The 25,190-nt window shown below is 35.0% G+C and overlaps 1 protein-coding gene across 7 annotated transcripts in view; it reads right to left on the bottom strand.

Annotated features, from left to right (window-relative positions):
* DIAPH2 (diaphanous related formin 2) overlaps nt 1-25,190 on the bottom strand; it is a 247,545-nt gene that overhangs the window by 60,489 nt on the left and 161,866 nt on the right. For all 7 annotated transcript variants that reach the window (XM_054839023.1, XM_054839028.1, XM_054839029.1 and 4 more), the window contains 2 exons: nt 21,631-21,766; nt 6,523-6,618 (listed from right to left, as the gene is read on the bottom strand). In XM_054839023.1, the coding sequence (XP_054694998.1) occupies nt 6,523-6,618; nt 21,631-21,766 (232 nt within the window). The remainder of the gene's footprint in view (nt 1-6,522; nt 6,619-21,630; nt 21,767-25,190) is intronic.

The raw sequence follows: 25,190 nt of genomic DNA, 5'->3' as shown, positions 1-25,190 counted from the left end.
CAACTGGCACAGCCATGCAACTGGCTGGCATACGCTTATATGTTTTATGATTCAACTTAGAACTGTCATGAGGCTGCAGAATAATCCTCAGTACGTTCCTGTAGTTGTCATCATCATTAATGGGCAATGTGCTTTTACTTCAAAAGGAAACAGGCACTCTGCTATGGCTTAAGTCACAAAAAGTTAGACTTTATATTTTGGGATCTTAGGACAATTTGATGAATAAAGTAACAACAACATTGATTTTTTAAAATGCTAAAAATTGGAAAATGTTCTGATACTTTCAGTGTAAAATTTTACATAATGCTTTTCCAGAAGAATTTACAGAGAATACTTTTCATACTATGCTGAAATGCAATTTGAAGCACTTACATAAAAGCAAGGGGCACATAACTCTCCTTAGCCTGTGTAAGTTATTAAATGCTTTAGATGAATGACAAACTCAGTAGTAGTTGGTAACAATTATATAGCACCATCTTTTTGAAGGACATTTTTCAGAGTGTGTATATGCTATTGCCATTTCATGGCACATTTTCATTTATTCAGGTAAAATTCTTGTCTGAGAAAAAAATTACTAAAATGGCAAGGAACAGCTTAGAATTAGACAAAGCAGCAGCAATAGATACAAAGTCTAGAGTTCACAATACCACTTCTCTACATCTGTCTAGTTTACCAAACATTCATAAGTATGTTACTCTATGTCAACATGTGAATAATCTCATGCATACCAAGATCAGAGAATCAATTTGAAAGACAACTAATCAATCTTCAATACAATTAACACAGTAACACAGATGAAAACAATTATTCAAACGTATACAAATCTTGAATTTTTGTCTTTGTGCCCATATACTTATTGGTCACGAGGTGATTTCAGAGCCTCTTCATTCCCTGCACGCTGAAGGCTGTTGTCCATCTAAAAACCTGGAGAATCCAGTCTAAGCAGGCTGGAGGTTCAAGTCTGCGTTAGTACCATTTCCCCTCCCTTTTTCACCAGCTTTCCTTCACCCAGCTTGTAAGTTGAATTCCTCTGAAATGCCAAGTAAAACCTCTGCATACTGCAGCTGTTGCTTTCATGCTAAGCCACCAGAATAATATATTATCTAATATTACTCCTTTAATTACAAAAATCATAAGCCAAAATGCATACACAGTAAAAACAGATTATACCACAAATACCTATTTTTAAATAGCTTTGGGACTGTTTATGGAGCTCTCTGGACTAAAGTAATTTGCTAAGACTCAATTTGAATGGTACTATAAATAGATTTTCCTTATACAACCCATATTTATATTTAGAAATAAAAGTAAACTTAAATCTCACAATAATGCCTTGATGGTGAAACCAGTAAATTTATTATTGGTGATCTTTGTTTAGCTCTTGCTATTATAGTTGTGATAATTCTGAAGCACTTAGATCATATGTGTAAGTCTCATTAGTCCACAATTCCTGACTGTAAGCAAAAAACCTCCATTATATAATTGAGGTAGCAAATGTGCTTTTAAATACTCAGCTTTTCAAAGTAAAATAACAAAAAATTAAGAGATGCTAGCTAAACATAACAATAAGAATATTTGTTCTTTACCACAGGATGCTAAAAAGATGACCAAATATGTTTAAAATATATACTGGTGTTTTTTAAACTTGAGACTGGCATTTTTATAGTCTGTTATGGATATTTCTAACTTCATAACAAATACTTAATGATAAAGACGATGACACATTATTCAACTGAAAGACAGCAAACAAGGGTACTCAAACACCATTGTAGCTGAGCACAGATCATGATCTGTAAAAAGTGCACCTACCACATTTTTCTATTTTAACACTGATAACTCTTCTCATCAATTCACAGACAGATTTAAGCAAGGCAAAAATCAGTTTATTTGTTTATTTACAAAACTGCCACTTATAAAATGATTCACAACGCTTTCAGTAAAGCAGATATGCTTTGTCTGAAGATTTTTATTTGAATGTGTTTAAGGTAAATAGGGATGGTGCACCCAGAAACCTAACTCTCAAGAATCTATTTAATATAATCAATGCAAAGGTAAACATAGAAGTCAGCTTTAAATTTTAAGCATAGCTATATCTTAAAGCAGAAGACACAAAATTCCTAAAACTATAACCTTTTTATTAGAATTCTGATGAACTTCGATGTAAAATATGCACCTTTTTATTTTTTAAAAAAGCATAATTTAAAGGAAGTGTCTGAACGCCATCTGAAAATTAAAAATCATTAAAATAGTAATATTCCACTGCCTCAACTCCTTTTTATCTTACAGAAGTTAAAAAAGCGGTGGCAGCGCTTCAGATGGCTTACAAAAAAAATTCAAATTAGACATTGAAACAGAACAAGGGAGTTTCATTCTTTCTCTTTCACTCTCAAGGTGCACTACTAATATAGAAATAGTAACAACAGTGTAGCTACTCTCAGTAACATCAAATTCACCAGTTCCTAAATTGTGCCTACTATGCATTTCACTGTACTGAGTTGATGTCGATGCATGGATTAAAAAATAACCCAAAATGTGAACTAACAAACCACATTAAATACTTGATAAGTATACTTTACACTGAAATCTAAAGCAGAAAGAACCTGCATGTATGTTCCTTATAGCTATGCTTTCCTGGTAGTGAAAGACTATGGAAATAATAGCACATATTATCACTGCAGTTGCAATAGTTTGGATATATAGGTGAGGGCACTAGTTATTAACATTTCTGAAAACATTAAACTTAAATTCCACGGCAAAAAATGTAGCAGCTTAACAGAAGGAACCCTAACAGAATAGTCAGCTCTGTGCAGAAATTTGCTTAAACTAATATTAGAGAGAAAATATTCCTGAATCAGTCTTCTTTAATAATATCATCCCCCAAGGCCAGACAAAAAGGTCAGGGATAATTGGTGCAACAGCAGTGCTGGACACACATTTTTAAACTGGTACCCTGTGATGAATGCCACCTAATACCATTCTTTATTATACTCTCATTCCAATATTAGCAAACTTGCAAAAAGCAAGTGTATTTTTGGAAGAGGAAGCAACATTTTTAGAAACTGATTTCTAATTATTATTTTATTGCCTCTATAGGCAAAGCAGTCTACTGAACAGACAATCTCTATACTTAAAATCCAGTAGCTAGAAACAATAAAGACACAGTAATAAGTTTAAAAGAGAGAAACCACACGGAAAGTTTTTCACATTGAAAAGTATACATAACAAAAAAATACATAAGAGTACAATGAAATGAAAAACTAGGGGAGGAATACAGGAATTTTTTATTATTACTTCCATGACCCGATAATAAAAATTTTTACTGGAAAAGTCTACAGTTATAATGCAACTCATTAAAGTGTAGCTTTTCATTTACAGGCTTAGCAAACAAACAAAAACAATGCAATTAAACATATTTTAAATGAGTTTTACTTTTCCAAACCTGTCTGTATATTTCACCAAATTTTTTTTGCCCAGTATAAAAACTGCAATATTGAGTAGTGCCCTCTGCGTAAGGGTGCACCATTCCTTTCCCATCTCCACCACTTACCCAGTCAGTCTCTTACTCTTTAAATATTTTAAAGACACAACCACTTATAGCACAAACATATGCTACAAGGTACACCAGCAACCTCTGTAAAAAGGGGTAACTGAGCAGGTATCTTTGGTAGAATGACACTCTTCTAGGGTAGTTGTAGGCCTATAGTAATTGGAGCTCTCTTATCCAAATGAAATGATCCTTCCTAGGTCCAACCTACTCCCTCACCTAAAGCTAGCAGTCAACTCATGCCATTGCAGAGGTTTTTCTTTCGGAAAGTTGAGTTTTTTTTTTTCTTTTGAGCCAAACTGATCAAGAATGCCACTAATAGTGGCACACATACTACAGTTTGCTCCTTTGAGTTAAATCTACTCTGTGAAACCACTGGAAGAAAATACAACAAAAGACAAATTTTCATGGTCTACTGGTTGTAACCTTCTATAGTTTTCATTTTCACCCTGAGAAGCTGCAAACAGAATAAGCAAGTTTGCAACAAGACAGATCTAGAACACATATATGAAAATGTACACAAGTGAACTTATGGTATTGCTGAGCATTTTTTGTAGGGCATTTTCTTGTTTATGATTTTTTTTTTAGTTTCTTTTGGGTTTAGGCTTTCTGTAGGGGCTACCTGTTTCCCAGTTATTAATAAAACTGCAAAAAGTAAGCAAGCAAAAGTTGGTTTTTTTCCTCACTGGATTTAAACCACCAGCCATAACTGACACACAAAAACGAAATCTGTGTCCAAACAGACAGAAAACATTTTTTCTTTTCAGACCATGACAGCTACCAAGACAAGTTCAAGCTCAAAACTTTGCTATACAAGCCTAACTTTTGAAATAGCAGAACCTATCTTTTTTTTTCTGTTTGTTAAGAATACACGCTGATTACAGAGACAGTGCAGCAAGTTATCAACAATGTACAGAAAACTCCTCCATTGTGTACCATCAATGGACAGTACTATACCATTTGCTATATGCTAGACAATCACAACCAAATGATCCAGCAAGCCCAGAAATCCCCAAACTCTTCTTTCCATAGCTTTTGTTTGTTTGGTTTTACTTTTTCTTCCTTCCACTGAACCATAGGAGGCATGGAGTTAACTGTTTACTGAAATGTCCCTGGATAAAACTCTCCAGAACATCCAGAATCTATTGAAGGTATCAACAAGAAAACTGTCATTGTCCCTTCCATTTTTTAAGGTGATATATGGAAGTTTGCAAACACGGTTCCTGCTTTTTTAATGCTATAGGTCACTGCTTAGACATGTCATAGCTGTATTTTTAAGTGTCTTCTGGTTTGTAGACAAGTTACTGACTAGATGTCGTGTACTTTCCTAAATCACAGGAGAAAATTTACATAATATTTTAAATCAGGTATTTGACTGGGACAAACACATATTGCCTCTTGTCTAAACTTTTAGCTACCCCCTGTAAACTTTACATAATGGTCTTACCCACTCATGAGAAGACTTACAGTTGACCAGAACTTAGAAACGGATCACCTAGACCTTTCCTCACAGTAAGTCCCCCAAAGTCAATCAACTCCTTAAATCTACAAGCCAGACCCCACTAGAACATCAACTGACATAACGAAATTTCAAACACGCCGAAGTCAAAGTGTCTATAAGAAACAGAACAGAAATAACAGGTATTTTTAATCAGCTCTGCCCCCTCTTGTTGCAGAGGAGTCACTGGTTTTGGATCTGGGTTCAGTCATTTCACTGGCTTTCTCAGCTGCAGCAGATTTTGCGCAATCTCCTCTCGTCCCTGGGAAGCTTTTCTTTGTCACCGCTAGGTAACAAATCTCTCCTCAAGCCACAACACAGAGACCCCATCTCTCCCATTGATATTTCTCAAGATATGGAAAAAAAAACATATTTTGATTGAGGAGTTCTTTCAGTTCTGATCTGAGAGCAGAAACAAGCTCTGAATTAAGAATGACACTGGAACTGTAGCATGAACAAATTATGTAACTTATTTTTATTTTTTCCACAAGATCAGGCATATGGCAAATTAAAAATAATTATATACCATCTTTGCTAGGTAGATGAAAAAGGATAGTAGAATTTGCCTTCACTTTTCTGTTCCTCAAAAAAAATAATAAATAAAAATCATCCAACATGAATCTAACCCTAGCTCATTGATGATTAGGTAGATAAACATGGCGTATTTATAAAATAACAGGAGTCCATTTTGCCTAATCTTTAGCAGCACATATCTAACATGAGCTTTTGATTTTATGCCAAATAACTGTAATTTTTCAGCTGTAAATTGTTAAGACTATATTTTTTAGTCTAAGGCATGTTTTAAATGAAAAATTGCAAAATACAGTATGCCACCATGAGCTTTGATGAAAAGTAAATGCATTTCACAAACTGTATGCAACTGGCATATCACGAGCAGAGAAGTCAATAGAGGAACCACTGCAGTGTCTCAAATTTTCTCAAAACCAACTTTGCAGGAAACAATAATTTCTCAGACTAAACCAGTAAACCAGACTAAATTCAGGACAATACTATTGTTTCCCTCAAGAAAGTGAAGCTACTTTACTGCAATTTGACTTTTATGAGTATACACACTACAACTTCCAACCAAACCAGAACATATCTAAGACCAGTGTTTGAAAAAGACTATCAGCTATATGCCCAAACTCTTATTGGTGTAAGAAGCTAATATTTTTCACAGCACCACCTACAATAAATTACTTATGGTTTTACAGATTAAGACAAACATACTTTGCACAGCAATGTTTAAATGCTATTTCAAACACAACAGGAACTCTTGTTATATCTTAGAGCACACAGTCATCTGAAGATAGAGCTATCAAGTTAAAAATCTGTGATCACAAAGAGCATGCTGAGTTTTCACAGTAGCTCAATGACCAACAGCAGCTCAAGGATTTTCAGTGAAAACTGTTGGTAAATCTTTGCCAAACTACTTTTGCCCATTCAGTTTATAACTAAAAATTTTTAGAAAGCATCTTACCTTGTCCTCTTGGTGTTCGTTTCCTGCGATCTCTGAATGCTGCTCCTGACTGCAAGGCCTCAAGCAGACTATCCATCACTCCCGTCTCATCACCCTCTGAGAATAGGAGAAAAATAATATTAAACTCAGTGCAACTGAAATCAGACTTTAGAAAGAAAAAAGCGTTGTCAAGTTTACATAACGCTTCCAAATAAGAGACGTACACATTTTAATGTAATGGATGCTGTCAGTGCTTCAGGTATCACTGTCTAGTTTGCGTATGATGCTCTATTAAGCAAAATTGATGCCAATCCTACTGTTCTTTCAACTTAGAGATGTTATCTCGTGCATTATTGATGACAGGTTCAGCATGCAGATAGACAGCTGCTGGTGAATGACTGCTGTTTCACTGTTAAATTCTGTTAAGAGTTTCCCGAAGTAGAAACTGGTCATCTCTTTTTGATTTAATCAATGCACATGGAAAATCTGATGAAACTGAATGGCACAAAGTTAAATATTTGCAATAGTGAAAATTTTTTATATGTTGCCTCCCATCCTCATGATGCATTAAATTCTTGAAAAAAAAATATATTTATACAACATGTGAGGATACATATGCCATATGCTACACATGTAACAGTATATCAAGGATGATCTTAAGGTAAGGTAAGGAAAGAACAAAGAAGGGAGAATCACACAGTGAAAGTAGGTGGCATAACATTTGTTACAAGCTGAATTGTACTTCTGCTAAATCTTTCTCTTGCTTTTTTCATATCCAAGCTAACCTGTAGCCTTTAAATTGCTGGACTTTATGGTGCATTACAGAAAGCTGAGCAGAAAGATTACTTCCTTTTTACGTATTTAACATCCTTCGCATTTCAGCCTGTTAACAACAGTTGATAGCAGCATTCAACAGCATAAGAAATAGAGGTCAAAGAACAGCAATGTTACAGAACTATTGATGAATGTCTCCTTTTTCTGTTCACATGTCTGTGTTATAACCCAAAACTAAAATATAGACTAGACTCAGCAGGTAGGTGGACATTTTATTCACATCTCTCAGACTTCCTGTTAATATAAATTTCCCCATCACAGAGTGGGAAGATAATTGCTTTATGCAAAAGATTTACATTACAGTAAAACACTTCTGACTCACACAAAGTGTAGGAGGTTAAATGTACATTCAAGCTCTCAAATGTTCAAGTTTAAAAGCAGCTTATTAATGCAAAAGGTATTCTGCCCTGGTTCCCTATTACATTTAGATTTATTAGACTAAATCCAGACCTAATATAAGAGCACGCCAATACTAAAACCGTACCTGGTTCAAATTTCTACATGATGATCATCAGTGTAACTACTTGATAAATTTAAATTATACATCTACGTCATTTAAAGCATTATGTATAATATACAACACGTGGATAAAGTTCTCTCTAGTGTAAGATGAAAGGGAGCAGAGCAAGAGTGGCAACCAGCAGAAGACTGTGAAATACCAGTTTTAATTACATTCTAGTCCATGTAAAACCCTTAAAAAAAACAAAGCTCCTGCAAAATAAATGAGTAAATTAGCTTCTCTTAATTCACACTCAAATATAAAAGGCCAGAATCTTGTCGAAAGCATACAACATAATTATTTTTTTGTGTTCCTTATCCTACACATGCTTATTCATTGATTTATTGTTAGCTCTGTATTAAATTTATTTTCTAAATCAAAGGTCCGTGAATACACTTTGTCCAAACTAATATACACCAAGTTGGTCCAAAACATTTAATGAATGTGATAGTAATACAAAGAATTAGTTAATGTGCTAGAACATTTTATGCGTAGAAAAATTATAATATCATTCGATCATTAAAAATTAGAGTTGGCAGAGTATTCAAAAAGACAAAAATTCTTCAATACTTCATAAATGTTTATGCAGCCTTCCACTTCTTTTTTGCTGAGTGTGCTACTCTACCTGCTAATTACTGCAACTGCTAAAAAACACTCTATTTTTGGAATATCAAAATATACAATATAAAGACACATGAGTTAAGGAAGCTGTAGAACACAGTGATGATATTTTTAACTCTTCAAAGTAATATTTATGCTAGGTCTGATCTCAGCACTGCATCTTAATCAAAGTCATCAGGTGATTAAGTGGGAACTGGACAAAGAACTGCATTTCTAGTTAACCTTCATTAAAATTCATAAATAAAACTCAACAGAAATCTCAGCCTTTCCCCATAGTTCTTGCTGAGGTACTTGACATATTAGCAGCTATCTCCTTGATTTGCCTTTTTTTAAATACTATTTTTATATACTTTTTTAAAACTAGTATGTTCTAGAACACATTCCCAAAGACGACTGTGGGAATAAAGAAGTCTAGAGATTTTAAGGATGAAGTAAAAAATTCTGAGACAAACTATATGATACAGCACAGGCAATAGCAGGAGCATAAGTCACATGATCTTTTCAATCCACTCTACTTAAATCACCAATCTGCAAGCCCGTACTGATGCCATATATTTAAAAAGGGTACATGATAAAATGGGGAATGAGAGTGCAAGAAACCAATTATTGGCAGTTCAGCTGCTACATAAGTTACAGCGCGAGGAACACAATTCTGGGGTATCTGTATTCATGAGCTAAGCTTTTACTTCTGAGCAAGCGCTTTTATTTCCAGATGTCTTCTAGTGCAGATGTGACCTTTATGAGAATGAGGAAAACTATCCTTCCAAATAATAGTTTGTTTAGAATATTTATCAAGACAAAAATATATTAGAAAGTGTACAATCAGGTATGACTAGTCCATCTTAATGTTTCTTCATGTAACACACTAACTTCAAACCTCTACAATCAATTAGCAGTTTAATTCTCATGTGAAGTACTTCCCAAAGAAGTAAATATCAGATAGAAACAAACCATGTAATTTATTTCCGGATCATTATTTTTAAACTTCAGCTTTCCATAGATAGATAATCTGTTCCAAACTCAAGCCATTCTTTATATTTTATCCATCAGCAAATGGCATGTGGAGATGGCACCGCAATATTAACTTTACAATAGTAAATATTTAGAAATAAGGCAGGAAAAGAAACATTTTCTGAAAAGATAAAATGAATGTAAATGTGCCTCTGCATACACAATACTATTGCTGGAAAGACTGTAATAGTGTTACACAATCCTTAAACATCCCTTTGTAAAACATAAGATTTAAAAAACTAATACTAAATATGTGAAGGACTAAAAGTTTCAAGCATGCTTTTAGACAAGTTCTGTTATCACTGAGTCTCCCTTCTGCTTTGTATGTATATTTAAGTTCTTTAATTGTCACCCTCCTTAAATGGAACTCTCTTTGACACGTACTTAAGATAGGAAATGTTAAAAAAAAAAATCAAGATGCTTTTCTGTATGACTTATGTTGCTTGTATCCACTGTATGAGAATTTGCATAAAAACAGTTCAAGCAATTAACACAGTCCAGAGATAAATCTCATCAAGCACATCAGGTCTTCTACCCAACGCAAATAAGTGTATGGAGCTGACGTTTAACCTACCTCTGGAACACAGCAGAGGGATTGAAGTGTCTTCACTTTTTAAAATAATTATTTGAAATAGTCTGCTCTTGCACTGTATTATATCTGACATAGATGTAGAACTAAGATTCCTCAGTATAGGTAAGTAATTTATTTTAGCATAATCTGTACACTGCTAAATTAACCATGAGGACTGTGTTATAAAGGTAGAAAACAAACACTTGAGAATGATAAAGAATGTTTACTTTATCTTATTTTTCACAGAACAAAAGCAATCCTTCACCTGCTTCTGTAGCCATGTTCTCTGTTTCAACAGAGTTCCTCTGAAAGAAAGGAACCATTTCAACATGGAGATGAAGATAAAATATGTCCCTTTGCTATCACTGCTAGCACCTTATGAAATACGACCCTTAAGTTAGATTTAGCATCCTTGTTGTCGATATTACATTCCTTTATCACTTCCTGACAAATCTCATCTAAACCTCAAAAAGAGGCCCCAACATCCATACCTCCTGATATTAAACGCAAAATAATGTTCTTTTCTATTTATAACTCATATCATTAAAATGAAAATTGAAGTTGACAAAAAATATACAGGTAAAAGTATCATTCTTTTGCTAGCCTGAGTAGCAATAAAAGCTACAGCTGAGCCAAGACAACAGGTTTTACTGTCTTGTCTTATTTTTTTAAAATAACTGCTGCTAAAATTTCTTATTGGAAACTGAAATACATTTAGTCAGTTGTAGCCTATGAGGCTTTTAATGTCATTCTTGCAATTAAAAGAGCTCTGTTGAAAGATCACACTAGAAAACACGTGGTAGTGCTCTGTTTAGGGACTAACCTGAACCATGAATGGCAAATGTACATAAAATCAAAACTCTTTCATAGACTTTATGTAAAGATGGGAATATTTAACTTGTTGGGTTGCCTCTCATTCAGTAGGCATTCTTGAACTTGCTTCTGTGATAGTGGCTGGTGCTGATGATTTCAAATTCATAGGAATTTTTAGTTTCTCTCCTCTAAACAATCATACTGAATTGTCCTAAAAACAGGTCCTTAACCTTCTTCAAGACGACAAGCATCAATTGTCCTGAAGCCAAGCTCACTTCTTACGAGCTATATTTAAAAGAATTTTTAAAATATTTAAGTTCCTTTTTTACTCAATTTTTTTTGAGTAAATGTATTGAAATATTTTAACTTCCTTCGCCTCTCCCCCATTACAGAACAAAAAGAAGAGATTTAAGTGAGGTCTTAAAGTAAATTTGGAAGAGCTTTTATCTAAACTTTGCCTCCACATGTCAGCTATATTTCTATGCACTAAAACAGTCATGTTTTTCACAGCTAAAAACGTTCAGTACACACTAGAGAAGGGATTCAGAAACATAACTTTCTGATTTAGATTGGAAGAACTTGGTGAGACCAACTTCAGTTTCTTTCTGTGGCCTCTATTGCACAAAGTTTTACCTCAGCCTTCAGCATATTATCTGTCAAAAAGGAAGGAGTAAGCATCTTCTAGCAGATTTTTTTCAAGACCTTCATGATGACTGCTTTTTCAGTTTGCACTAGGAAGGATGCTATTTTGATTAGAATGTAAGAACTCCCAATAACTATTAGCGTTCTTCAACAGAATATAAAAACTGGGGTGGCACTATTGATGGTAAAATGAAACAACAAAAGAGCTTAGGCTTTTTAAGTTACTTGAATAACTTAGGACTGCAGAAACTTCTCTTGAAGCCACAACAGAGCTCAGTCTACATATCCAAAACATGACCCACCTCCTGTCTATTTGGTTTCTTCAGTTCAGATTCACAGCTAAGGCTCCAAGAGGCCCTGGGAACATGGCCTTAGTTCTGGAGTGTTTTGCTGCCTTCCCTTTTATTTGTCTGCACTGATTACTGCAGGAATACCCATCTATATTACTGGTGCACTTTCATTTTCCAGTAAAGGCAATACTCACACATACTTTTCAAAACATCTTGTATTCTTATTATTACAAATATACTAATTGTAAACTAATGTAAGTTAATCAAAAGCACAGTACTGCACAGCCATTTTGGCAGAAGTTTACAGGAGCTTTCCAGGAAATTTTCATAAACTTGGGCCCTTACTAAAAGAGTCTGGTCAAACACCACGTTAGGTGACACATGCTCTCTACCTGAGTGTTTCTCCAAATGGTTTCCGAATTATACTTCTATTTGGGTCTCTCACTAGTCTGTTTTGCTTTGAACTTTTAAGTACTTTTCATAAGTCTAATGTGTGTCCTGTATAAGCTTTTAAACAAGACTTTCTATTCATAATCAGTACCAGAAATTTTAATTGCAATATACTCACTTAAAAAGGTCAGTTTTCAGTGTCTTTTGGAAAGTGTGTTTTTGTATTCTCCTCATGTATTTGCATTTTATTAATTTGCTAAATTCATTTTGCATGCATAATAAATATCTTCAGGAAGCAGTCTTCCTCGGCATTTTGCACTAGAATACAATCTCATGACTGTTATTTACTTTTTAATTAAAGGAGAACAAGTTAGGACAGTATGACTGATAAGTGAACCTATACCTCATGTCAGTTTACAAAACAAGGCAAATCCTTCCTTACATACCAATTAAGCTCATTGTTTATGATAACCTGATCTCAGGCTTACAGAATGAGAAAAAAAAAAAAGTGCTCTGTTGTACTGTCAGGTTATTAAAAACAATTTTTGAAATGTGCACACTTTTTCATTTTCAGAAGATGACACAGTTGTCAAGGTCTACTTCAGCAGGAGTGTACTTCATTGAAGTGCATCAGCATTACCCCTTGGGCCTCATTCTGAATGGACTTATGCCCCTTCCAAGGATGATTTTCACTAAACTCAAAGTCAGGCTTTAACATGGATTTCTTAGGAACAAATGGGAAGACATTGCCTCTATGCAAGAAAGAAAAGATTGTGCAGCTAAAAAAAAATGAATGACAAATGACCATATGATACCTAAATAATTAAATGCATCTGTAATCAAGTGCTACTACTGTTTGAAGGCTACATTTCAGTTATGGTACTAAGCAACTTTTAATTTATGTGATTAGCAGATACATAAGGCAACACAAAATCATCCATGCTTTCAGCATCAGAAAATAATTTTCTTTTAAAGATTGCTTCTACTTGAACAACTACTCCATATTTTAGGGAAGAAACTGGTCTTGGGAATTCATTTTGAGGAAGGGAGATTTCTTACATATTCTTGCTGATTTTTATTTTTCTTTACTATTCTTTAATCTTGTAGTGACCTCTTTAAATTTATATTTCAATTATTCCAAGTCCTAAAACAATTTTAGCCAGTTGTACTAATTGATGTCATAAAAAAATAACAGATTTCAGTGCCAGAACCAGAAGCAACCAATGTCGATCTTAAATTCATTTTGGAATGACAATTACAAAGTCAAATAGGTAACAAAGAAACCTCTCTGTGACACATAACATAATATTCATCAAACAGTAATTGCTTTATATGAGCCTTTCTACCTTTTAGAAGAAAACTTCTGTAGCCGATCCTTTCTTATTACAGAGTTTGCAAGAAAGAAAACTTTTTTAAAATACATTTTATTTTAGAGCAAAAACAACCGCATAGAGACTCTATTATCTTTCAGCAAATGGCTTACAGAATTCTTGGCCAGCTCCTGACAGCCCTATTAGTGTACGTTCATTGTTATCACACATTTAATATCAAAAAAGAGAAAGAATTAGTTCAGATTAAACTGCTGAATTTAATTTCTTAGCATGATACGTCACAATACATCCAATTTAAAAAAAAAAAAAAAAGAAAAAATTCCTTCAAAGTATCTTTATTAAACTTCATTTTTGTGAATAAGCTTTTTCAATAGGGTTGGAAAGTCAAGCATGCCATTTCAGGAATTCTCCTGCTAAGAACGTGTACGCAGACAAACGCCACAGCAAATGTCAAGATGTAACTTGTCCGTGTTTTTGAATCCTGTCTACGCAAATTCCACAGTGCCCCTGAAACCTACATTGTTCTCCATGATGACTAACCAATTTCAGGTGGACTGGACAAGTATGTAATCTGAATATAACGGAGACATTAAACCTTACCAGAATTTAGAATGGGTAGACCAAGATGTTTCCAACAGGAACAAATTTACTGTTGACCTTGATATGTCACCGGATTTACCTGGAATCTACTGACTAGCCAAGCCCTACTGCAACCATGGAAAACTTCAGTCAAAACAGTAATTATTTAAGACTATATAAATTACTATATAAACCACACACAGCTTCAGAACTCATTTATAATCTAGAGTTCAACCTTGAATATAAATTTCCTCATTAATACAGTTACCTGTTTTGTTATACAAGTACAGACCAAGTATTGGTTCTTTGCCTTTTCTGCAAAGCTTTCTAGTTGATAGTTTCTCATTACTACAGTATTTCATTGTCTAAAGAGATGTTTTGGTTTTAGCTTTTGATAGCTCTCTGAAAATTGTCTTTTACATGGTGAAGCTGAACATTCTGTACTGTCAAGACAAATGTTAATACATTATGGCTCTCACCTTACAGGATATGACACCAAATGATATCTCTCTACATTTAAAATCTAAATTTCCAGACCTGCAAAGTCACACTTTTACCTTTCTTGCTCATCTGGCAATGTCTAAAAAACCCAATCAAATTTCTGCTACAAATCCAGAAGCGGAGCCTTTGTTTCTGCTGCCCATTTAGAAGATGAAATGCAATACCTTTAGGATTTATTAAATCTTCTACGAGTAGACTGCACAACTTAGCACTGGCCAACAATTTCAAGTTGAAAGTCTGATTATACAACAAAGAACTACTGAAAGTGAACCACAAAGTTCAAGTTAATTTAATTAAATAATAAAATAAATGTTCTTTGGTGCCTTACAGAACTTTTCCTTTTAAGTATACGTTGCCTTATCAGCCTTTTAAACCGTATTGGACTAAAAAACTGCGCTGACATTTGTGGAAGTATTATAACATTTCATTATTCAGTACTTCAGATGGAAAATTATTTGAGAAGATCTATTATGATATATATATTGGCAAATGATCATTAATTAATCTTATGAAGTTAACTTTACATACACTTTTGTTAAACAACGGGGGGGTGTTTAACAGAAAGCATACAGTAGAAAGAGGCTCATCAACATGACATTCTTTCCTATATTATTTAGGAAATTACTCTTATGGAGACAGCATCTTAACAGTTCTATTAGAAATGTGATAATACAACCACATAAAAATATCATCATTCCACTAAGACAGAATTTAGTCACCAAACTTGTCCCACCATTAGTCAAATAAACTTCCATTTCACAATAGATCTACATGCAATTCTCCTCCTTGCTATCTGATTCTTGAACAAAGCATGATGCTAAAGAAAAAGCTAGTTGATCAACTAATTTAATTATTTCAGAAATGCTTTTTAACACTGGAAATTCTATAAAATATACAAATATAATCTTACATAGCAATTATATTGAGAGAAAGAACATTATAGGTATTTTCAAAATTAACAACAATACCTTCAATATTTTTGAAATAAGAATACTTTCTCCAAGGAAAAGGGAAGTTCAATTTGCATAGACAACTATCCAAAGTTAACATTTGTTATTGTTCAGTAACTAGTCCCCAAGAAACTTACTTTTAAGAGAAAAGAATCCAATTGTTCTGCCTTTCTTCATCTGTAATTATCCCAACCTCAGATTTCAGAGTCTAATAATTTTTCCCCCCTGATAAATTACCTCATTAAATCATTTACTTGGAAGCTATCATATGCCATATTCATAAACAAACAGAAATTTTTCCATTCCAAAATTTTAAAAGGTAAGATTAAATTTTAAGTTGTAATTTCTTTCTAACTTCCCATCCATGCTCACATCTATTTGCACTTATCTGGAGATGGTTTTGACCCATATTAATAACATTTACAGTAATTTTGACACACACTCCCCGTTCTCAAGATAGCTTCAAACTCCTGCATAAACAAATCCTACAAAATTTTGAGCAACTCATGCATAATTGCTTTGAAGCAGAAAAATCAAACTTCATCCTGACTCTACAGATGCTCACGTTTAAGCATAATGTAAATCTCCATCTAATTTTTTTCTCTGAATATCATATTTCAGGCAGCATATTCAAATAGACCATCAACATCAATATGAACATTAATGACTTCCCAAAGGAATTTTAACACTTGCCTCATTGGCGTCCAGCACCATAAACTAATAATCTGTAGAATGTAAATAAGCCCCAAGTTTTATCATTCCAGGTACCCCATACAATCCCTAGCTCATATAAACTACAAGATTAAGGCTAAGACATTTACAAAATAATATGTATCTCATAATAAACTTAGTATAGATTTCTGTTTATGATAAAGGACATAGAGGGAAGATGTAACAATCAGGAAAGCACAGAATCAGTAGCAAACTGCAGCAAAAGTAACCTTCTTGAATTGTGTTCTGCAGTCAATGCAAGTGTAACGGTTCAAGGAAACACAACAGAATTATTGCTGATACTAGTACATACCAGTTTGAATAAATAGCATATGAATTCTTATATAAGAGTACTTGAAAAGGGAAGGTAGGAATATCCATCAACCACTAGCACAGAACTTCATTTCCATTATCTTCATCTGCATTAGGGGAGAATGTTAATATGTCTTCAAAACAATTAATTCAATACTAATTGGGACTGAGGAAGCTCATTCTATCCTTTATCCTAATACTGGTAGTTAAAAGGTGATTTTAATTGCCATAGTAATCAGATATAATGAAGAGCAAAACTGTTTCTGATTAAATAACATTTGCATCAGAATTGCTGTTATACGCTCTTCAGCTCCTCGAAAGCTGTCTTCAGTTCTTTTTTCCTCTCTCTTGTTCAAATATGCACATGGAAGCAACGCTGCAAGAGTTTTGCAGATGTTAAATCAGATGGAAGTCATGAAAGACTATGTATAAATGTATCATAGCCCAGTCTGCTACATCTCTCAAAAAATAGGAAACACTGCTGAAAAACAGCTATAAAGAATGTTCTTTCCATAGAGCTAGTGAGTGGTAAAGAAGAAAAGGAACTATTAAGCCCTCTTCCTACAGAATTCCTCTCCTGTAGTGAGAAAGAATGGTTCGTGATTTAGACTGTTAAATTTGGGATCACTAGGTGTGGGGGTAAGTCACTTAAATCTTTGTATGTTGCCATACTTCACCAGGAACACAGGCATACAGAAGTACCTTCCTAGTCCAGGAAACATAACAAAGAGATGCATAGGTAATAGCAGAGTGAGAACACCACCAGAAAGGACCAAATATTCCCAAGCCCTACAGCTACATCTGAGGAGGTGGAGCTGACTATCACAAGTAGTGTTGTCTGGAAGTAACAGAGTACAAAAGTGGCCAGAATGTTTTGCTGTGGCTTTGACTGCATCACAGATTGCAGTGAGAGATGACCAGGCACTACGTAACAGGAAATACGTATTCATAGTAAGATTTTTTTAAAATGGAGGTTTAAAATTTAACAACAGGTCTCACTATAAATTGTTTTAAGGTGTAATTTTAAATCAATGACATATGTAATACACTTTTTCATAATAACATTTCAAAATTTGTTCTGAAAAACATCAATGCAAATAAGAGTATAACTTCATGACAATATAAACATTTACTTCTCTCAGTCAAATTCAACCAGTTCTAACAATTTTGATTAGATTTTTTAATTGTAATTTTTTATCAGCCTTTAAACAACCACTTTTATATGGGTATTAATATCTTCCTCAAAACTGTTTGAGGATGTCACGGATAAGGGAAAATGGTGCTAAATTCTGAAAATATTTCTCAGAAATTTTGAGATTGATAAGTTGATCACTACATAACGCCCTGTCCATCACACCACTTTTATAGGAAGTCACAAAAGTTGCCTTTGACTCAAGCCACTACATAGCCCTTCCTGTCTAAAATAGCTCATTTGTATCAACAATTTTATCCCAAATAATGCCAAATCCATTGACTACAACTAAAGAAACAACTTCCAAGAGAACTGACTTCAAGATAAATGATGGGCTCAAAAGATCTTAGACTCATTTAGTATCTATTTTTAACGAAGAACCACTTAACCTATCTGTATGTATCACCGTGCATATTTGCAAAAAAATAATACACATTGATAATGAAGTTTTCTTGAGGCAAAGAGATATGGATAAGTTCCTATTGTAATTTTTTATTTCAGGTGTATGTTGATTTTGTCACCTATCAGCCCACTTTCAGTTTTGCACAAAAAACCTTGTATTTTTGAAATGTGGACATGTTTTCACATTTAGAATTAAGTTTGTATGATGCTGTCCGGTGTAAATCACTTCAAAGCTTACATGCAGTTGAGAGTTTTTCTATATTTTTACATTCATCTTTACACATTTTGGAATGTTTAACAGGATTTATATCAATTTACACATAGGATTTAAGTGGCCTCTCAGTTATGCAAAGCAGAAAACACCAAACTGAGTAACCTGGTCTTTAAAATATTGGCAACACTGAGGTTACTTTACAACTAGGAATTATACAGGATAGTCCTTGATTCTGGCCACACTGCAGTTTTCTGCTCTCACATCAACAAATAAATACTGATTGTAATATTTAATGAATTCTAATTAATTTTAATGTGGATTAATTCTAACCAGGTGACAAAAAATACTTATTATAGAACTACACACTAAAAGGCTGGAAAATGTAGGAACCCTGTTGCTCTGACCTGAAAGGCTGTAGCAATGCATTAAGATTTTATTCTTGAAGATATAGCTAGAGAAATAATTTAAACAGAGTTAGGTTAAAACACCCTTTGGGTGAAAATCACCTTGTCAAAATGACAGCTTGAGAGGACATCTGCCTCCTTCCTCTAAGTCTTCTGTGTCACATTCACTTAGACAAATTTGCAAACTATTTACATAAGCAGCAATGAGCATACAAAAAAAGTAGATGTATCAAGAAAAAAATAGTTACTTAGCAAAAAACAGTTAATTGAATATCAATGCCGTGGAACACAGTGGGGATGAAGCTATCCCTCCACCTCCTACCACGGTAATAGAGTTGTAATATGCGAAATGGATATTTCAATATATTTAAATATTGGAAAAAATATTTTAGAAGTATTAAACTAACTTTGCGTCACTGGTTTAGAAACATTAGTTATTTAAATGGCAGATTCAGTGCTTTTGGCCACGTACAGTTATTCATGTACTTGCAGTTTCAGTAAAAAAGAAACATAATGCAAAAATGAAACTTTAGTTGTATATGTTGATGTTTTGTCTTTCACGACAAAAAGCAAGGCATTTCATGACTGAGGCATCTATGTGACTGGCATGGTCTACTGCTCATCTGCTTAAAAAAAAATTAAAAAAATTAACAAATGTAGACAGGTATGCTCTTACAGACTGAGCTGAAGCAATTTAAGAAGGCGTAACTTTGATCTGTTAGCTACAGCCCTTACACACAGACCAATTCATTGACAGTAGTATCTAAGTGGACTTCTCATACTTTTCAACAGCTAACAAAACATGTTAGCTTACATTGTCTGAAGTGGTAGTTTAAACTAACCTATCTCAGTATGTCTTCAAGTACACTGGTAGAGGGGAAGGTGATGATGGGATTTTTAGGTTCTTCTTACCTCACTCACGGAAAAGTCCCTGTCTATATTACAAAGGACTTTTTTTGTGTTAGGTGACAGATATTAAAGAAAGATTAGTCAAATGCTGAAAGAATGGATTAGAAAAGTCTCATTAGACATCTCCATGAGCTTAAGAAAATATAGAAAATGTATTTATATATCACCTGTAAATATTTTGTTTATAGTTAAACTGAAATATTAGAAGAATCCTTATATGGTATGAAATTTAAGTTTGCCATCTATACAAAGCAACAGAGTTGTTCACTAAAACTTATGCTACAGTATATTCCATGCAATGTCACTGCCACTTCAAGCAAAGCCGACAATAATAGGAGTTGTGGTACCAGTGCAGAAACCCTCCAAACCAGCCCTGGGGAAGTCACTTTAAAAACAACAGAAACCAATCAAAACCAGCAAAACTCTGAGGCTTTGTGGCAAAGCGATGTACGCAAACACATGAGAATTTTTAAAAGTCATTTTTAAAAGTCATTGTAAATATGATTCAGTCTGACAAATTAATGCTTAATGTATGTTCTATTTTAAAGATATATTGATAGAAGCGTAACTGTAGGTTCTAGAGAAACGGGTTTGCCAACAGGAAGGGGAGGGTTGGCTGGCTTATATTCCTTGAGGGCTAGCTGTCCACGCACAAGTCATAGATTTTTGACTAGTGATGGGAAATTTACTGATATGCCAGAAATACTGGCATTCTAAATATATGCGACACCAAATGGATATCATTAAGTATTACATGACAGTATTTTTGCACTACTGCATTATCAGATGATGGAAATTCTGACCAGTACCTTGTCTTTTTGTGGCTCTGTGTTCAGTTCCAGAGTCATCCTCTTAAATGTTGGAGTGGGTCTATTTGCCTGGTCTAGTATTTCTCCAGTATTTTTCATCCTTGTATAAATTGACTTTACAGATACTGTATATATGCCCTTGAAAGGCAGTGTTATTTCTAAACTCACCCCCATTTGATCAATCTTCAGCACAGCACTATGTTAGTCTGTCATAATTATATGGTTTACTGCAACATCATCCTTACACAAAGTTAATCTATCTTCACATCTTACATAACATTCATCATAACCAAAAAACAAACAGCATTTTTCCGTGAGTACATACCTGATACATTGTTCAGTGGATAAAAAGGACAAGTGTTTTACAGCTGAATCAATTAGCAGATTAACATGAACTCATGAAAACTGAACAAAAAATTGCAGCCTCAAGTAATCTCTTGCACAATCCAATGTACAGTTTTACCACCTCTACTTGCCTTTGGAAGTCAAAGCGGTAAAGAATAAAGCTTGTATTTTACAAACTTCTGGAAATCTGCACAGCATCAGTATCAGGACCACCTGATTCCTCCTGCTTTCTTTCTTTTCTCTCTCTTAGGGTGGCCTCATGCAAAATACAATATTCTCACCACAGCCGAACAAACTCAACACATTGCTTTTTATCATGCTGAAATGCCACTCTGTATTTAGGCTCCAAGCTCAACCAGATTTTCCAGTTCCTAATAGGACTGTTGGGAGAACATCCATTATAACGTGGAGCCTCCAAGTTCAAAAAGACAGACCTTAATTGCCACACTACCTTGATTACAGAGATGTTTACAGAATGAAATTAACAACAAAGCAAGTAAGATACTACTTCTTGGAAGTACATCCATATGAAAAAAATCAATTAACTGCTACAAATTAAAACAAGCCAATAATTCACCACAAAACGCCTTGAAAGGAACATTATGCACATTAAGGGCAGGTATGGAATTAAAGGATCATGTAGGCTAAAACAAAACAGAATTTTCACTGAAAAAGTTAACCTTTTTTTCAGCTTTTAGACATTTTCAACAATTTTTTTTATATTGATCAGAAATAGTCTTCAGTTTGTTACTCCTTACTTTCTTTTTAACAAATCTCTCCACTAAAAGTGATGCCTTACCTTTGTTCATATCAATCAACTGCTGCTTCTTCTTCTGTCTCTCCAGTTTCTCTCGTTCAGCCTTCTCTTTTGCCAATTTGGCTCTCTTCGTTTTCTCCTCCATTTCTCTTCTTTTGTTGTTTTCTTTTAATGCCTCCTGCATTAAATAAATGAACATAGGTGTCTATATACTGAGGAAAACTAGAAAGAATAACAAAAATAACCTTGTTTGCACAGATACTGTATTTACGTCCAATAGGAGAGGACACACACAACAGCACCAATATTTCAAGCATCATCAGAAATCTCAGAGGAAACATAACTTACCATACTGTTTCTACACATTAGCACTATTAGATAATCAGAAGAATGAAAATTGAAAGAGCTTTGCATTTATGGTGAATGAAAAAGTTCCAAATTTTTCAGCAGCAACAAGATTTTATTTTTTTTCTATTAAGACTGTAAGTCTAGCTTAAACCTGTATCTTGCTGTTAGGAGGGATGAGTGAGGATGGAATGGAAAACAGTTCAATTCATAGATTGAAACTCCAAATCTAAAGTCTCTGAGTCAACAGGTTACACAAACTACCAAACTAAAAACTACAAATGTAAGAGAACATCCCTGGATTAAAAAAAAACAACAAAACAAACAACCACTTCCCGTGATCTTGCCTCCATCCGCTCTAGAAGATATCCTCCTTTTCTGAAGGAGGTTAATCTCAATTTCTTGCTGTGGTGGGTTGACCTTGGCTGCCAGATGCCTGCCTAGCCACTCACTCTCTCACCCTCCTCAACAAGATGGGGAGAGAATATGATGGCAAGGTTGGGATGAAGACAGGGAGATCACTCGCCTGTTATTGTCATGGGCAAAACACTCAGGGAAGATTAATTTAGTTTACTGCCAAATAAAATAGAGTTGGATGGTGAGAAACAAAGACAAAAAAGAAAGTAACTCTCTACCCTCCCCCTTCTTCTCAGACTCAAATTCACTTCTTCATTCCCAACTCCTCTATGGCCCACACACAGCCTGAGCGATGCAGCAGGGACAGGGGGAATGGAGGGTTACAGTCAGACCATGACAGTTCCTCTCTGCCACTCCTTCCTCCTCACACTTTTCACCTGCTCCAGCGCAGGTCTTCTCCACAGGCTGCAGGGAAATCTCTGCTCCAGGGCCTGAAGCGCCTCCTCCCCAACTCCTTCTCTGGCCCATGTGCTTGCAGGGCTGTTTCTCACACCTTTTCCCCTCGCTCCTTGCTGCCAGGCAACATTTTGCCCTTTCTTAAACAGGTTTTTACACAGGCACCACCAGCCACGCTGCTGGGCTTGGCTGGGCGCTGCAGTGGGGCTGCTACAGAACCAGCTGGAACCGGCTGTGTCCGGCTGGGGGCAGCCCCGGCCTCTCCTCACAGAGGCCCCTGCAGCCCCCACACATGGAAACCCATCACACTTACTCACTACTTCTTTACACAAATGCTTTCATAGCTGCTATTACATTGCCTGCTCTCTCAAAAAAAAGAGAAATATTTGAATTCCCTTAAGCTGTTCCCCAAGATCCTAAATTTCTCCTTCGTTTCGCCTTTCCTAAGATTCATTTATCATGAAGAAATTCACTGAAATCCATCACGATGGAATTTCACCTAATGTCACCGACAGACATGATAAATGTTAGGGATAATTTTCTTATTTATGTTCACAACAGCTACAAATTTATTGCTCCCTCTCCAATCCATAGTATACTAACATCTTCTACCTACAAGTACTGTAGGTCTGGGCTTTAGGTGATTTTGGGAGTCACAGCACATTATGTCTGACAAGTAGTAACAACAGTAAAGATGACACTGGATCTAAAAATGTCCAGAATTAACACGGCATGTGCTCATTAATGATACTTCAGCTTAAAAATCTGAACAATCAATATTTACTAAACACAGGGCATAATATAAATGGTTTCCATGACAACGTTTACTTTATTTCCTATGCAATTTAACTATGCCTTAAAAACTAGCAAAATCATATATGTTCACAAATACAATCAAAGAAAAAGATGTCTTTGTAAATATCCAAGCCAATATATCAGTTATTATTCCACAAGTATAATTCCCTTAAGAGATTTGGGGCAGACTTGTATTACACAGTCCAATATATTCCTCAGAAATGACATTTCAAAAGTTTATAAATGAAGATGACTATTCACCTTGCTGAGTACATGCTAGAGAGGAACTACCGACAACTGTCACTTCCAAAAGAAAATCCTATCCAAAGCACCTTTAAGTGTTAAGATTTATATAACTTATATCAGTATTTGGTAATCCAAGGCTCCCAAATGCCTCAAAATACAAAATATTCACTCAAACAAGGGAAAGCATATTTCAGTGTGCCTATGCCATTTCAAGAGTTTGCTGAGGTAAAATACTACACATAGCTCCTTCTTTAACAGCTGATACCGTTTTGCAGAGATGCAGGATACCACAGTTACCAGCGATGTTACTTGTAACCCACTTGAAAATTGGACCAAGAACTGCATTTGCTGAACCATCACATAACCGATCGCACTGAGAAACACCTTTTCTTTCAGAAAAGAGAATTAAAGGAGAAAAATCAATGTTTTATCCTTTTTGTTTTGGACATTTCTGTCTCTGCACATTCAATCACACTTGACAGAGATTTCATTTTACTGCAGCTTCACAGGCTGCAATGAAAGTAAGTGCCCACAATCTTACGAGACAAAGCAAATCAGAAATGTCATGGCTGAACTAGTAGCCCACTAGCCATTGACATACTATGATTAGATCACAGATTCTGTCACATTTTCTAACGGGAAGACTACAGTAGACTGAACTAAACAAGCTCTAAAATTATTGTACCTGGAAATTCACTTTGAGACAGACTCTACAAGTCCTAGCTGAAGGGAGATTGTATGAAAATACAGAGTGCAGTTCATAAAATATGCTGGCTACCAATGATGATTCGAACACATTTAAGACATTCAAAATAAAGGCTTAATCTTTCTGAAGAACATTAAGATACCAAAATACCTGATAGCTGTGCGAAAGTGCCTACCTTCATCTACCTACACCCATCCCTTCATATACATACACACATACATACCAACAAAAATAAACAAAACCCATCATTCCAACACATGCAACACAGGGAGCACTAAGAGGTCAGATGGACCTGCCCATTACTTCTTCAAAATGCACATTTCCTAGTCCTTTATTTTCTTCTAGAATATAAATGCTTTTAGAGTATCTTCACACATAGTCTCTTTCCAGAGACTACAAAGGAAGTGTCGGGGACAGCAACTAAAAATCCACTAAGTGCTAACCTGAAATACCAGAGCTTTTTCCAAACCACCTGTTGCTACAACAGGTACAGGTTGCAACAAAGAGGCATTAACATCCAGCACGTTCCGCAGCAGTCAAACTGGGTGTTCTGCAAGGCAGGAGAGAGAAACCCCAGCAGGGCATCACTCCAACACGCCTCTGGGGCTCTTGGTCCCAAGGTTGGCCGTTTCAGAACTCACAGTGCAATGCAGCACTGCACACATACAGCTTCAGAAACATCTTCCTAACAACAGAA

This window comes from Grus americana, chromosome 12 (genome assembly GCF_028858705.1).
Source record: "Grus americana isolate bGruAme1 chromosome 12, bGruAme1.mat, whole genome shotgun sequence".
Taxonomy (NCBI): Eukaryota; Metazoa; Chordata; class Aves; order Gruiformes; family Gruidae; genus Grus; species Grus americana.
The sequence above is the reverse complement of the archived record's forward strand: the minus strand, read 5'-3'. Positions and strand labels throughout refer to the sequence as shown.